The 16,729-nt window shown below is 47.8% G+C and overlaps 1 protein-coding gene across 2 annotated transcripts in view; it reads right to left on the reverse strand.

The window, feature by feature from the left end:
• The window catches only part of pipox (pipecolic acid oxidase), a 99,374-nt gene that overhangs the window by 36,755 nt on the left and 45,890 nt on the right, over positions 1–16,729 (reverse strand). For both annotated transcript variants that reach the window (XM_077610613.1, XM_077610614.1), the window contains exon 3: positions 1,033–1,246. In XM_077610613.1, coding sequence (XP_077466739.1) covers positions 1,033–1,246 — 214 coding nt within the window. The remainder of the gene's footprint in view (positions 1–1,032; positions 1,247–16,729) is intronic.

Below are 16,729 nucleotides of genomic sequence, written 5' to 3' on the forward strand. Positions count from 1 at the left end.
TTGACTGATTGATTGAAAACTACCTATATTTTGGTACCCGGACGTTTGGTCGACGGACACTTGGTCCTCGGACGTTTCGTCGGACGGACGTTTCGTCGGACGGACGTTTCGTCGGACGGACGTTTCGTCGAACGGACGTTTCGTCGAACGGACGTTTCGTCGGCAGACTCGCCGCCGGACATTTCGTCGAACGGACGTTTCATCGCCGGATTCGCTCGCTCTCAAAATTATAATCATGAGAGAGAGAGAGAGACAGAGAGTTTACTGTTGAAAGCGATCAACCAGGTAATCTCTCGCTCTCAAAATAATAATCATGAGTGAGTTTGTAATTGCATTGACAATGTAAGAGCATTAATATCTAAATATCTAATATGAAAATTATCAATAAGTTGTGTATTATTGGCGTGTGTACATGTTATCCGTCGCCGGATTCACTCGCTCGGCCCGCCGCCGGATTCGCTCGTATTGGCGTGTGCACGTTTTTCAAACTACGGCCCGTGGGCCATATACGGCCCGTTAGGCTTTTTAATCCAGCCTGCTGCATTATATATCCACTTGATGGAGTTCTAATAACAGAAATAGCATCTGTACCTGTCTCTCTCTGCCTGTCTCTCTCTGCCCGTTTCTCTCTGCCCGTCTCTCTCTGCCCGTCTCTCTCTGCCCGTCTCTCTCTGCCCGTCTCTCTCTGCCCGTCTCTCTGCCCGTCTCTCTCTGCCCGTCTCTCTCTGCCCGGCTCTCTCTGCCCGTCTCTCTCTGCCCGTCTCTCTGCCCGTCTCTCTCTGCCTGTCTCTCTCTGCCTGTCGCTCTCTGCCTGTCTCTCTCTGCCTGTGTCTCTGTCTCTGAGATAAAAATTAGCCCTCGGCTACAATCTTACATATTTACATATATATGTTCATTAACATGGATATAAATATGTTCATTAATATGTGCTGTCCCTTATTAAATAAATCAAACTCAAACACTATGTAATTGACCGGCGTGATCATAAGATGGTGACTTACAACTGCAAGCGTGTATGTGGTCTTGCTGTACCTGTACAACCTTAAGTGCCCGATCAGCGTACAACACTCCTGCAGTGGTATCCACAAAAGCACCATCTCCATCAGCCAAGATGACATTAGTAATGTGCTGATTGAAGTTCTCAGGGGTAAGAACAACCATTGGAATCTTGTTCTTCTCCAAGGTGCTCTTATAACTACAGTAGCTCTTACTGTTCTCTGGTCCCATTACCAGAAGTCCTGTTTGTCTGTGAGGAAAGGTACAATTCGAATTGGTGAGAGACTAACATGGTGTATGTAACAGTTCTATGAAAACATAAAGTTCTGCAAATTAATTATACACAACACAGAGTAAATAATCTCTAGTAATGCCTGTTTGTAAGCGAACCCACATACAGTATCTCATAAAAGTGAGTGCATTTCTGCATTTTTTTTTATTTTATCTATTCATGGGACAAAACTGAAGAAATGACACTTTGATACAATGTAAGGTAGTCACTGTAGAGATTAATTAGTAACAGAAATGCATTGTATCTTCAAAATAACTCATCTCATCTCTCCTCATTTTTTGAACCGCTTTATCCTCATTAGGGTCGTGGGGGTGCTGGAGGCAATCCCAGCTGTCTCTGGGCCAGAGGCGGGGGACACCCTGAATCAGTGGCCAGCCGATTGCAGGGCATAAGGAGACGGACAACCATGCACACTCACACCCATACCTAGGGGCAATTTAGGGTCCAATCAGCCTACGATGCATGTTTTTGGAATGTGGGATAAAACCGGAGTACCCGGAGGAAACCCATGCAGGGCCGGCGAGAACATGCAAACTCCACACAGGTGGACCAACCTGGACTGGAACCCAAGACCACAGAGCTGTGAGGCCGAAGCGCTAACCACTCGCCCCACCGGGCCGCTTCTCAAAATAAACACCCCAAGTGAAAATCTCAAAATTGGACCCAAAATGTCAATATTTTAAGTGGCAATCATTATTTTACTGCACTACCTTAATCCTTTAAGGCATGTACAGTAATACCTTAACATACGAGTGTCCGGACATAAGAACAATTTGAGATACGAGTAAAATTTTGAGCATTTACCTTGAGATACGAGACAAATTTTGATATACGCGCATACAGCCTACGCTTATGAGAACATCATTTCGTTGCAACTCCCTCGTGTAAATGTCTCTACGAGCACTGGGCAGAGCGTTGCATTTTTTCAGTGTTTTTTTCTTCCCCCCCGTTAGTCAGTGCAGAATGGTGCTTGCTCGCCAATACGAGAGGAGTATACTACTTCCTGTTGGAAAGTGGTCGTGCATTATCCTATTGTGAGGACATTTGTGTGCATCATTTTTGGAATATTTAGAAGGAAAGACAAAAGCAAACACCCCTCGATAGCTTCCTTTGAAAAACTCCAGCTGAAATTCAGGGTGGAGACAGGGCAAATAGAGCCAACCCGGGAGAAGAAAGGTATAAAAATTTAAAACAAAATTAGAATTAAATTCATTGTAAGGTTAGATTAAATTTATTTTTGATTGTGTCTGTATCGTAATCCAAGTTCATTTAAATTGGTTTCTGTCTCTCTCGACCTCCCTCCCTCCCTCTCTCTCCCACTCTCGCTCCCTCCCTCCCTCTTTAATCTTACGTTACACCAAACTTAATTCTAATTTTGTTTTTTACTTTTCTTCTAGGCTCTTTTTGCCTCACTTCCACCTTCACTTTTAGCGGGAGTTTTTAAAAGGAACCTATCTAGGGTTGTTTGCTTTTGTCTCACCTTCAAAATATTATGAAAATGACGCACACAAATTTCCTCGTAATAGGATTACGCACGACCACTTGCCAAGTTGTCCGGGGTGCCCCACTCGTATTCATGAGCCAGCTTCGTCACGCTTACACCACTCATGTTTTTCAATTATTTCGTGCTTAATATCGATTGTCATCATATGGCTTTTCTTTGCACTACCCACAGGCACTGTTCCCTCTAAGCTGCGCGCGTGCGCAATTGCGCACTACTCTCGTCTTCTCTGCGCAGCAGCAATCCTATGGCGCGCAGTTAAAAAAAAAAACAGATTTTTATTTATTTATTTATTTATTTTTATTTTTTTTTTATTTTTATTTTTTTATTTTTTTTATTTTTTTTTTTTTTTTACCCCTTTCTTCAAGATGGCGCCGTTAAAGCGGCAGCCAGTGGCAGTAGCTCTGTCCACTTATGTTTTTCGTGTTTTACAGCATGTTTTACATGAAAAATTAGAGGGAACATTGACATGCACCTGCTTGTGGCAGGTGTGATACTGGTGTGCCCATAGCGAGCAATGATGATGTCGTAACCGGATGATTCGCCTAAAGATGTTTCGCCGACGGACGTTTGACAGACTGACAGGTCTCCGAATGAACGTTCGTTCAAACAGCGTTTAATGATTAAATACAAATACTAGTATTTGTATTTAATCATTAAACGCTGTTTTCAGCTGGATTTGACCGAATTTGAGAGCATTTTGAGCCGTTTGGCGAATGGACGTATATGGACATTTTTTTGCCTTCATCGCGACATCATCGCGACATTTTACCGAGGAATTCACTTCCCTGGGCTCGGTTCTAATGTCCAAAGAGCTCTAGTATTTGTATTTAATCATTAAACGCTGTTTTTGGCTGGATTTGACCGAATTTGAGAGCATTTTGAGCCGTTTGACGAATGGACGTATATAGACGTTTTTTTGCCTCCATCGCGATATCATCACGACATTTTACCGAGGAATTCACTTCCATGGGCTCGGTTCTAATGTCCAAAGAGCTCCAGTATTTGTATTTAATCATTAAATGCTGTTTTAGGATGGATTTGACCCGATTGCTGTCATTTTACGGCTCGGTTCTGCTACATCTGCCCGCCCAAGAGTGCTTATTCCCGGGCTGCCATTGATGGTAGACTAACATTGATTTTTACTATAATTTGGACAACACCGGCGGCGGGCCGGATTAAACATCCTAACGGGCCGTATATGGCCCGCGGGCCGAGGTTGAAAAACTTGTACACACACGATCCGGGGGCGGGGCGAGCGCGCGAATCCCGTTTCGGCGAAACCTCCGTTCGGCCGAATGAACGTTCGGCGGAACGTCTATTCGGCGACCTGCCCGTCTGTCAAACGTCCGTCGGCGAAACGTCTTTAGGCGAATCATCCGAGTACCGATGATGTCGCTCACACTGGTACTCAGTGCGCTCAGGGAGGTTGACTTTCTGCTCAGACCAACGAAAAATTAGAGGGAACATTGCCCACAGGTGAAATAAACCTGCTTGCTTGGGACCCATTGTTTTTCGCTTTAATCTGGACTGACTAACACACAAAAAACACAACAAGAACTAATTTTGAATCACGTGCAGCTGTGCATGGCCAACGGCAAGGCAGGAGGGACAAACAAGAGTAGGGAAACGAACATCATAACACAGGGAGAAAGCAATGGAAAAACACTAACAAGCTACTCCTAACTGTAACCCCATTCTAAGGGACGGATCCTAGACGTCCCAAAGCTGAATGTCCATGAAAAAGAAAAACGCTGGCAGGGAGGGCGGGTGTTTTCCGCTAAACGTAGTCCGGCGGGTGTCCGCGCCGGCCCGTGACGAGGCGGGGAAGTGAAGGATACGGCGGGCGCCAGCCCGAGACGAGACGTGGGAGTGGCCGGTCCAGCGGGCGTCCGCGCCGGCCCTTGACGAGGCGCGGGAGTGGCCGGTCCGGCAGACGTCCGCGCCGTCCGGTGACGAGGCGTGGGAGTGGCCGGTCTGGCGGGCGTCCGTGCAAACTTTTGGCGAGGAATGAAAGTAGCCGGTCCAGCGAACGTCCGTGCAAACATTCGGCGAGGAATGGGAGTAGCCGGTCCAGCGAGCGTCCGCGCTGGCCCTTTAAGTGATGGCTGAGTGGCCGGTCCGGCGGGCGTCCGTGCTGGCCCTTTAAGTGATGGCCGAGTGTCTGCGCTTAGGCACAGGTGCGACAGGCAGGCCAGCCGGCATGGGGACGCCAGTTCGCGGCTTAGGCACGGGTGCGACAGGCGGGCCAGCCGGCATGGGGACGCTGGTTCGCGGCTTAGCCACGGGTGCAACTGGCGGGCCAGCCGGCACGGGGACGCTGGTTCGTGGCTTAGGCACAGGTGCGACCGGCGGGCCAGCCGGCACGGGGACGCTGGTGCGCGGCTTCAGCACGGGTGAAACTGGCGGGCCAGCCGACACGGGGAATCTGGTGCGCAGCTTCGGCACGGGTGCGACTGGCGGGGCAGCCGGCACGGGGAATCTGGTGCGTGGCTTCGGCACGGGTGCGATTGGCGGGCTAGCCGGCACGAGGAATCTGGTTCGTGGCTTCGGCACAGGTGCGACTGGCGGGCCAGCCGGCACGTGTAAACTGGTTCGTGGCTTCGGCAGGAATCTGGTTCGTGGCTTCGGCAGGAATCTGGTTCGTGGCTTCTGCAGGAATCTGGTTCGTGGCTTCGGCAGGAATCTAGTTCGTCGCTTCGGCAGGAATCTGGTTCGTGGCTTCGGCACGGGTGCGACTAGCGGGCCAGCCGGCACGGCGAATCTTGTGCGTGGCTTCGGCACGGGTGCGACTGGCGGGCCAGGTCAAGTGAGGAGCTAATTCAGGGGCTCGAGGGGCGAGGACCTGGCGAGGCGTCCAGCCCCTCCTTCTGCTTTTCCCTACGGCACGGCGCTCACTGCCTTCTCCGGGAGGACCGCGTAGCTGGCCAGCCGACACGGGGAAAAAATCTCGCTGCTGCGCCTCCCCACAAAGACAAGACGGGCGGTGTTCGAAACTCCTACCTGAGCCTCCCCGCAGGCCGCCACGTGGTGGCCCATTGTAGATGGCCAGCCAACACGGCAAATCCAGGTTGGAGTTATCGGAGAAGAATGTCCTCCGGGGGAGTGTATCGAAGTCCGAATCGGCTGAGGAAATCACAGTCCGAGTCTGAATCTCCAGCCCACAAATCAATTAGCTCACGGCCTGTCCTAAATCTGAAAAATCTGAGTCCAAACACAGATAGCTGGGGTCCGAATCCAGATAACTCGGGCGATGAACAGGGGCGACGGAATTTGGGTATTCTCACTTAGTTGTGGGAGCAGCCAGGAGCAACAGAGTGAGGGATGGGGCCGGTAATCGGTGGAATATGAGCTGGGTGGCTGGCGTCGGCGAGAGCGTCGGCGAGAGCGTCGGCGAGAGCGTCGGCGAGAGCGTCGGCGAGAGCGTCGGCGAGAGCGTCGGCAGAGCATCCATGTGGCTGGATCGTTCTGTTACGTCCTTGAAGAGACGTCGAGGTCTCTGCACAGGTCTCTTTCACAACTGGAGAACACGGGAAGCATGGTGAGAATGATGTTTTTTGACCTCTCCAGTGCATTAAACACCATTCAGCCGGTCCTACTGAGAGGGAAACTGGAAGAGGCTGGAGTAAGGAACCACCTAGCCGCATGGATCATCGACTTCCTTACTGACAGGCCACAATATGTGAGACTCCAGGACTGTACGTCTGATGTGGTAGCTTGCAGCACGGGGGACCCACAAGGCACAGTGCTCTCCCCACTCCTCTTCTCCCTCTACACATCAGACTTCAAACATAATACAGACACCTGCCACCTCCAGAAGTTCTCTGACGACACCGCTATTGTTGGACGAGTGACGGATATGAACGATCTAGAGTACAGGGGAGTCTTGTTGACTGATGTAGGCAAAACCACCTCTACATCAACACCAGTAAAACAAAGGAAATGGTCATCGATCTTCAAAGGAATCCTCAACAGACCACTCAGGTGAACATCCAGGGTACAGGCATTGAAATCGTGGAGAATTTTAAGTACCTGGGTGTTCACCTCAACAACAAACTAGACTGGTCCTCAAACATAGATGCCCTGTATAAAAGGGGCCATAGCCGCCTCTACCTACTGAGGAGTCTACGGTCCTTTGGAGTGTGCAGGACACTGCTGATGACTTTTTACGACACTGTGGTGGCATCTACAGTGTTTTATGCAGTGGTCTGTTGGGGATGCGGGAGCACGGGGAGTGACAGGAACAGGCTGAATAAGCTGGTCAGGAGGGCCAGCTCTGTTCTGGGCTGTCCTTTGGACTCTGTGGAGGAAGTAGGAGAGCAGAAGATGCTGACCAGGATGATGTCCATCATGGACAGCACCTCCCACCCCCTGCATGAGTCTGTGGAGTCCCTCCGAAGCTCTTTCAGCTGCACCCTCATTGCAGGAAGGAGCGCTTCCGCAGATCATTCCTCCCATCAGGTGTCAGGCAAAAACAAATGGCTGAGTGTTAAGACCTACAGTATGCATGCATGTTCATCTATGTGTATGTATGTATATATGTGCAACCAGGCCAGTGGGGCGATTTTCCCGGGAAAAGACAGCGATGAACGTCAATGCCGTACGGGCAAACATTGCCCGAAAATGGGGTAAAATCCAGCCGAAAACAGCATTTATTGATTAAATACAAATACTGGAGCTTATTAGACATCAGAACCGGGCCCGGAGTATCATTTCCCCGGTAAAAAGACAGCGATGAACGTTGATACGTCCATATGTGAAATGACAAAAAATGCACTAAAATTAGGTGAAATCCACTTCCTAGCAGCATTTATTGACTGAATACAAATACTGCAGCTTTTGAGACATTACAACCAGGCTAGGGGGGTGATTTCCTCGGGAAAAGACAGCGATGGACGTCAATGGCGAAACGGCAAAAATTAAGGGTAAAATCCACATCCTAGCAGCATTTAGTGATTAAATACAAACACTGGAGCTTTTCAGATATCAGAACCGGGCCCACAATTGAAATATTATTTGGGAATATAGCCATATTATACTCACCCAATTTTTTTTTTATCTGTACACAATATCCATCCTCCTTTCTTTCTTCCTTCTTTCCTATCGCCATCGAAGCTAATGATGAAATTCGAGCCTGTCCTGTCATATTTCCGGCATAGTCCGTTTTGAAAATGGCTTTAAATCAACACAACAATATACTATTTGCCTGTGCAGCTAAGTTAGCGCACTGACAGTGCCGCACACACCATTTTCAGGCTTGCTAGCTTCGGAGTTGACCGCCCTTTCTTAATGATGTTCATTTTTTTCTGGAAAAGTCCGTCTAGAAAATAGCTTTGTGAGCAAACAGAATCCATTTGTTTTTGCTTCTGTCAGCCATTGTGGGTGGAGTTTGCGATCTATGGCTTTGGCCCGCCTACTAGCCAATCATAGATGGTGAAAGGAATGGCATATCCCAGCCAGCAAAATGCTAATGCATATGAAAAAGCATTGTGGGGTTGCCAACTCGAAATCTGATTGGTTAAAAGCAACAGTCTAGTTTAATGCAGCAGAGCCCGCAGAACTGATTGTGAATGCTTTGAGGCAGATCTGATCTGGCAACAAATAATGGCTGAAATGTGATTGGTTAAATGCTTCAATATGAAAACACACATCTGGAAGCAGTGCAACCAGGGGGAAAAGCAATGAAAGGAAGCTAACAGACCATTTGGAATAATAAGTATTGATGGACAAAATATAATATGATTCAGATATTTCTTAGGGCAGCAGAGAAGGCCTTGAAGGCCCTGACGGCCCGCCACTGATATATATATATATATATATATATATATATATATATATATATATATATATATATTTTTTTTTTTTCAGCAACACGCTTATTTATTTATATATTTATTCATGTACAGTGGTACCTCGACATACGATCGTAATTCGTTCAGAGACTGAGATCGTAACAAGATTCTCGTAACTCGAGCGGACGTTTCCCATTGAAATGAATGGAAAGAAAGAAGGAACCCCCCAAACAAAGCCTGCAGGACAGGCACCCGGTCTCAAAATTAAGGCCACCAGTCTACCCAAATTTGATGGCTCCAGGAGAGATTTCCACCCATGGAAGAAGACCTGGGAAAGTCTTCAGAAAGAAGGCGAGCCAACTAGCTCGACGGGAGCCAGAAGACTCCAGCTCCTTGAAACTGTGGACGGGAGGATCTGCAGAGACCTAAGCCTGTCCACCTGTCAGACCACCGAAGACATATTCAGGATACTGGAAAACCGATTTGGAAACAAAACAACAATAGCCTTGGAAATCGTTGGAGACCTGGAAAAAATCCCCATCCTGACATCAGAACAACCCCGGAAAGTGATTGACATGATCCAGGCAATCGAAAAGGCCCTCAACGATCTCATAGAACTCGAACACACTGGAGCCATCAAAAATCCGCTTGTGATCAGATCAATAGAGAGTAAATTACCAGAAACAATAATGACGAACTGGTTCATCTTCATGACCAACCGAGCTAATGGAGTCACCCCAGAAAACCACTTCGACAACCTCCTAAGGTACCTGAAGGACCAAGAGGAGGTCTTGGAGAGGATCGAGCAGGTTAAAACATCTCGGAGGCCCGAGAGAAGATCAGTAGAACCCAGGCCAAATGAACCCAGAAGGTACGCCTCGACCCAGGTCCACGAGCAAAGGGGGATGTGTCGTCTGCGGGGAAGAGGGGCACAGAGAGAAGCTTTTCTTCTGCAAGGCGTTCAAAAACCTGAAACCAAAAGACAAGTTGAGTGCAGTTGAAAGGTTGGGAGCCTGCAAAAAGTGCCTAGGGTGTCACAAGGATGAAAGTGAGTGCAGGGACACTTACTTGTGCAGGAAACAGGGATGCAAGAAAGACCATCACTTTTTCCTGTGTCAAAAAGGAGACGCGACACCAAGACCAAACGCGGGGAGGCACGAATTGACAGAATGACAACAGCGATTCATGTCTGGACTGTCCCCCGAAGCAGCAGAAGAATGCAAGAGAGCCTTCACCAATGTTTCGGCAAGATCGCTCTGCACCGACAAGTCTGCAGGAATGGGGCATAGCGCAGGGGAGGAACTCCCAGTGATGCTCATGCTCCTCGAAGTAACAGCCAATGCAGGTCAGAAGATTGGAACACTGATTGACTTGGCGTCTGATACTAACTACATTACCCACAGCGCAGCCAAGAGACTCAACCTCAGAAGTGAGAAGGTCACTCTATTGGTTCACGGTGTTGGGAGGATGGTTCTGAAAGAAATAACTAAAAAATATCTGCTCCGAGTGAGAATCAAGACACCTACGGGGACGCTAAGAGACCATGAACTCACTTGTTATGGTTTGAAAGAAATAGCAAAGATAGGTAGGACTATCAAACCCGAAGAACTGAAAGGGTTCTTCCCAGATGTCAGCTTAGAGGACCTGCACAGACCAGAGCAAGTCGAGCTGCTCATCGGTCACCGGGAAGGACGCCTCGCACCACAGAGGGTGAAGGTGATCGGCGACCTCGTCTTATGGGACGGGCCATTGGGGAAGACCGTTGGCGGAACGCACCCAGACCTCTTTGAGGAAGAGAGTGTGGCAGCTCGCACATCCAGGACACACTTCGCACGGTCCATGAGGGCCACAGCTGTGAAATACCAGGAACTCAGAGGACCAGAGGAATTCAAAGCTGAAACTAGAAGCACTGTCACAGACAAAGAATTCCTCAACTGGTGGAAATGGGACAGTATTGGGCCAGCCTGCGAACCAAAGTGCGGAGGATGCAGATGTGGTAACTGCCAGCCAGGAGGCAAGGAGATCACACTGAGCGAGGAGAGAGAGCTGGAAATCATCAGGAAAGGCCTCACCTATGTCACCACCGATGATCACGTCAAACAACCTCACTGGGATACGAAATACCCATGGATCGAAGACCCCATTTCTCTACCCTACAACAGAAGTGGAGTAGAAGCAACCTTTCTGAGGACAGAAAAACAACTCAAGAAAGAACCCAAGTGGAAAGTGGCATACGCATCCCAAGTCCATGAAATGGTGGAAAGAAGAGCAGCAAAGAAACTCAGCAAAGAAATGATCACCAATTGGAGAGGACCGGTGTGGTACGTTAGCCACTTGGTAGCGCCAAACCCCCACTCTGTCACCACACCAGTGCGCCTAGTCTGGAACAGCAGCCAGAAGTTCAAGGGACTTAGCATGAACGATATCCTGTTGAAAGGACCAGACGTCCTCAACCCAATCCGAGCAGTTTTACTCAGATTCAGAAGAGGAGTGCATGCAGCCCTTGGACACATCAAGAAGATGTACAACTCGGTGGGGTTGGAAGAACCAGAAATGCACCTACACAGATTTCTTTGGAGAGACACCGAAGAAAGTGAAATTGAGGAGTATGCCATCACCCAAGTCAACATTGGCGATCGTCCAGCAGGATGCATTGCACAGCTGGCAATGAGAGAGACTGCAAAGCTACCCATATTTGCTCACCTAAAAGAGGAGTGCAGAATCCTGGAGGAAGACTCTTACGTTGACGATGTGCTGACCTCTCACAACGACTTGGAAAAACTGGATGGATACACCAAAAGGGTTGACGAGATCCTGAAAGCAGGTGGCTTCATCCTCAAACCCTGGCTCCGGTCAGGCCAAAGTGGGAGGGAGATACTCACATCAGGAGCATCTTCCAGCAATATACTCATTCTACCAAATCAAAGAAGAGGAGAAGACGACAAAGCCCTTAGAGTCGGCTACATCGTTGAAAGTGACAAACTGTACCCAATGACCTTAGTTAACTTCTCAAAGAGAAGGAAGCAAATGAGAGTGGGTCAAAACCTCCTGGAAGAAGAGGTGAGAGAAAACACTCCCAAACCACTGACTAGGAGACAATTACTAAGCCAGGTAGCTGGCCTCTATGATCCGATAGGCCTTGTCACCCCCGCCAAGCAGAAGGGTGCCATTCTGGTCAGGAAAGCTTTCCAAGAAGCTGGGACCAGCAGAACCCAAGACACGTGGGACAAACCTCTATCTGAAAAGTTAAGGGAAGAAGCAACCCAGCTATTTGAAGAATACGTCCGTCTCAGCCAAGTCACCTTCCACAGGAGCCTCACACCACGGAACTGGACCCGAAAACCGTGGGGAGTAACATTCTCTGACGGAAGTGACCAGAGTTATGGAGCCGTGGTGTACCTCAGATGGGAGACAACGACGGGCATCGAAGTCAGACTCGTCGAGTCCAAGGCGAAACTCTCACCACTTGACCAGAAGGGAGAACCAGTAAAAGCTGAAATATGTGGCGCTGTCTATGCGGCTCGCTTCAGAAGATACATCGAAAGGCACAGTCGAATGGAGATTGAAAAATGGATCCACCTAGTGGACAGTCAAACTGTGTTAGGAGCAATCCAAAGAGACAGTTACGGATATCAAACTTTCTTCGCGAACAGAGTTGGAGAAATTCAGAAGACCACGTCCGTTGACGACTGGTGGTGGATCCAGGGAGACCTCAATGTAGCGGACATGCTAACAAGAGGAGTTGCCCCGGAGGACCTCAGAGAGGGCTCCGCGTGGCAAGATGGACCCGAATTCCTAAGGCTGCCCATAGAGGAGTGGCCAAAGAAGTCGGCCAAAGAAGTCGCTGCCCATGCAAGGGAAGGAATTAATAAACTCCGAAGGAAGTCCTTCACAGCAGTACAGACCAGGTCACAGACGAGAGGAAGGACGAGCGATGCACCATTTGCCGGGACAAGTAATCCGACCCATGCCACAAATGTGGGAGATCGGAGTATCCCACAAGGGGCTGCAAACGGAGATGAGCCCCGAGCCCGAAGACCTCCAGCCGGATCTGCTGTGAAAGAACTGATCGATGTAAGGAAATTCAGCAGCCTAACCAAGTTGATCAGGGTCGTAGCCTGGGTATGGAGAGCTGCAACAAAATGGAAAAGTGTATTGGAACAAGACGCAACTACAAGTAAACCAAAGAGCCAGAGACTTTCATCAGACCAGATAAAGTCCAGAGCCAAGCAAGCTGTACTTACACTGAGTGAGTATGAAGATTCAAAGAGAGACCTCTTCCAGGCAGCCCAAGAGGGCACGTCCTTCCAAGACACCACCCTCAACAGGTTGGCGGTATACAAAGAGGCGGAGACCGAACTCTTGGTCTGCGGCCTTGGCCTTCGTTTTTTTTCCCACGACAACGCACTCGTAAACGGAACAAACAAATTTAAATTAACTTGGATTAATATATACAGACACTCAAACATACGTTTAATGTAACTTTACACAAAACTGAATTCTAATTTTGTTGTAATCTTTTGTTACCTTCGTTTTCCGGGTTGGCGGTTTGCCACGCCTCCACCCTCACGTTCGCTATCGATGGGCTGTTTGCTGTTGTACTACGTATTCCCTTCAAAATATTCAGAAAATGATTCACACAACTGTCCTCACAATAGGATAACCCACGACCACTTGCCAACGAGAAATAGTCTAGTAGTACATTTTAGCGATCGCTCCGCTGCTCATAAAGACCGGCTCGCAACTCCCTCGTTGAAATGGCTCTGGTTGCAACCGCTTTGAACGGCGCCTATGAGAGAGAGTTGCGACCAGAAATATTACAAAGAGGGAATTGCGAGCCAGTGCCGCTGATGTTCTTAGGAGCAGCGAACGAGAAGTAATATAAAAGTCCTCGTTTTAGATAATAAAAATAACAGGAAATGCAACAGCTCAGCTTACCCACGTATTGATTGTGGGTAATGAAGTTTCATTCTGAGAAAGAGTACCATTGCCTATCGGCGTTGTGTGCACGAGTATACTTCATTACCCAGAAAGCCCTCTTTTTGCCCGCGCATGCGCGTTGTGCATTTCCTGGTCGATGCGTATGAGAAACTCGTCTGAATTAATCGTTCAGTGCTCGTAGATATTGTTATACACGAAAGATATGCAAAAAAAGGCTTGGTCGCATCACGAAATTTTGATCGCATGACGGGCAAATTATTCGATCGAAATTTCCGTCGTAAGACGAGAATATTGTATGACTTGGTACCACTGTATAACTGAACTCAGTTTTGCTTATATATACATATATATATATATATATATATATATATATATATATATATATATATATATATATATATATATATATATATATATGTTTACCGTATTTTCACGCCTATAAGGCGCGCATAAAAGTAAAAAAAAGTCAATTTTTTTCTCCAAAATAGACAGGGCGCCTTATAATGCAACGCGTCCTTTGTGAGCGCCGAGCGCCGCCAAGCGGCGCCGAGCGGGAGCGCTCGCGGGGGCGCCGAGCGGCTGGCGATAGCGCTGGCTACCGGAAGCAGCTTATTTCCGGGTTCGGGTGCGCAGTGACTGCTGGGAAATATAGTTCTTCCTCGCTACACCCACATGCTAAAAACATGTTTTAAAAAGGCAACGGAAGCAAAACTGAGTTCGGTTGTACTTCATTTAGACATTTTACAATTTACTCATCACCTTCAAATCCCTCAAACTCCTCATCTTCTGTGTCAGAATTAAACAATTACCCAAACGAGCCTTCCAAATAGCCCCCCCCCCCCTCTCTTCGTTATCAGAGTCACCGCAATTTCCATGTGGCTCCTTAGAAATTATGCCGGCTTTGGCAAAAGCTCGAACAACCGTGCAAGCAGACACGTTCGCCCAGGCGGCAACGGTCCATTGACAAATCGTAGCGTAAGAAGCCCGGTGCTGCCTGCCACTTTTCGTGATATAAAGTAGGATAGAAAACCCTTTTTCTTGAATGGGCAACTCCACACATTGTATTATACAAACCATACAATCAGAGAAAGGAGGTGCTACGTGACTTTGTACAGACGACCCGCGGGGCAACCGATTGGAAAGTATTAGACACAGGGCTTGAGTATAGCGAAGGTACGGAGACATACAGAAAGGCAGTGTTTCAAACTATGGGCGTACGAGTGGGAATTTACCTCCAATGACTAGTAAAATCAACAACGGGGATATACCTATTATCAGAAGAGGAAGAGGAGCTGTTAGCAACAGTCCCTCCCGAAATATGGTCCAAAGGACCTTCTGATGTGGGACTCGTAAAGGGGGTGATACCGGTAGTAATTAGACCAAAATCTGAACTCAGGCCGTGTCCGACAATATCCATTAAAACCTGATGCTTTGGAAGGAATAAAACCGGTAATTGAGGATTTGTTAAAAGCGGGGGTGATTATTGATTGTGAGGATTCACCTTGCAACTCTCCAATTTTTCCAGTAAAAAAGGCGGCCCCTTCTGGGGGATGGAGAATGGTTCAAGATTTACAAGCGGTAAACTCTGCAGTAATTCAGCGCGCACCTTGTGTGCCAGACCCGCACACGCTTCTGAATAATTTGGATCTGGATGCGGCATTTTTTACAGTAATTGACATAAGCAACGCTTTTTTCTCCATCCCATTAGATCAGGATAGTCAATATTGATTGGTTTGCCTTCACGTTTGGAAGGAAAAAATATACTTTTACGAGACTGCCACAAGGATACTGTGAAAGCCCCACAATATATTCACAGGTTATGAGTAGCAGTATAGCGAGATTCCAACCGCAGGGGGGAAGCCAGATTATTGTGTATGTGGATGATGTACTAGTAGCTTCATCTAGTGTAGAAGCTTGTAAAATAGACACTGTAGTTTTGATTGGACACCTGGTGGCGGAAGGCCACAAAATAAGCAGAAACAGATTGCAGCTTTGTAAAGAACAGGTAAAATATTTGGGACATAATCTGGTGAAGGGTGGAAAGAAAATTTTAGATGACAGGAAAAAGGTGGTCTTAGACGCACCTAAATCGCTAACTATAAAGCAAATAATGTCATTTTTAGGTCTCACTAATTACTGTAGGGCGTGGATTCCAAATTACGCAGAGATTGTATCTCCCCTTGCTAAAATGATGAATGACGATGGGTTAAAAATGTGCTCGGCTCTAAATTGGACAGCAGAGGCTGAGACGGCATTTTGTACGTTAAAACAGGTGCTAGTAACTAGTGATACTTTAGCGTTACGTAATTATAACAAGCCTTTTGTGCAGATGGTGGACTGTAAAGGGGAGTTTATGATGTCTGTGCTGACTCAGGAATTCGGGGGGAAAATGAGGCCTGTTGCATACTTTTCATCCAGATTAGATAAGGTGGCTTGCGCGCTTCCTCATTGTGTGCGGGCGGTTGTGGCAGCTCCTATTGCGATGGAGAGCAGCGCTACAATAGTGCTTTTTCATTCTTTAACCCTTAGGGTTCCGCATGCAGTGGCGGAGTTATTGTTACAGACAAACATGAAATTTTTGTCTCCAGCAAGGCATTTATCTTGCATAGCCATTCTGCTGTCGCAACCGCATCTCACACTCGAGAGGTGTGTTAAAATTAATCCAGCTATTTTGTTGCCACTTCCTGGGGAGGGGGAGCAGCATGATTGTCAAGCGATAGGCGAAGGGGCTACGAGGTGTAGGAAGGATTTTAAAGATCAACCGCTGGACAGCGGTGAAGTCCTTTTTGTCGATGGTTCCGCTAGTAAAGATGAAACGGGAAAAACTCGGACGGGGTATGCGGTTGTGACCGTGACTAAAGTTTTGAAAGCGGAACCATTGCCGTCCAAGCGGCAGAGTTAATTGCATTGACGGAAGCATGCATCCTGATGAGCGACGGGGATGTTACAATTTATACAGACAGTCAATATGCATTCTCATCGTGCCACGTTTTCGCTAGTTATTGGGCAAATTGGGGTATGATATCTTCTACGGGCAAAGCGATGACATGCCAAATTGTTGCAACGACTAATAGCTGCGGTTCAGCTCCCAAAACGTATCGCTGTTTGTAAATGTGCAGCACACACTTCAAAAAATGATCGGGTTTCCTTGGGGAATGCCTTTGCTGATGTGGCGGCGAAGGAGGCTGCAAGGAAACCCTTTATTGG

This window comes from Stigmatopora argus, chromosome 10 (assembly GCF_051989625.1).
Source record: "Stigmatopora argus isolate UIUO_Sarg chromosome 10, RoL_Sarg_1.0, whole genome shotgun sequence".
NCBI classification, from domain to species: domain Eukaryota; kingdom Metazoa; phylum Chordata; class Actinopteri; order Syngnathiformes; family Syngnathidae; genus Stigmatopora; species Stigmatopora argus.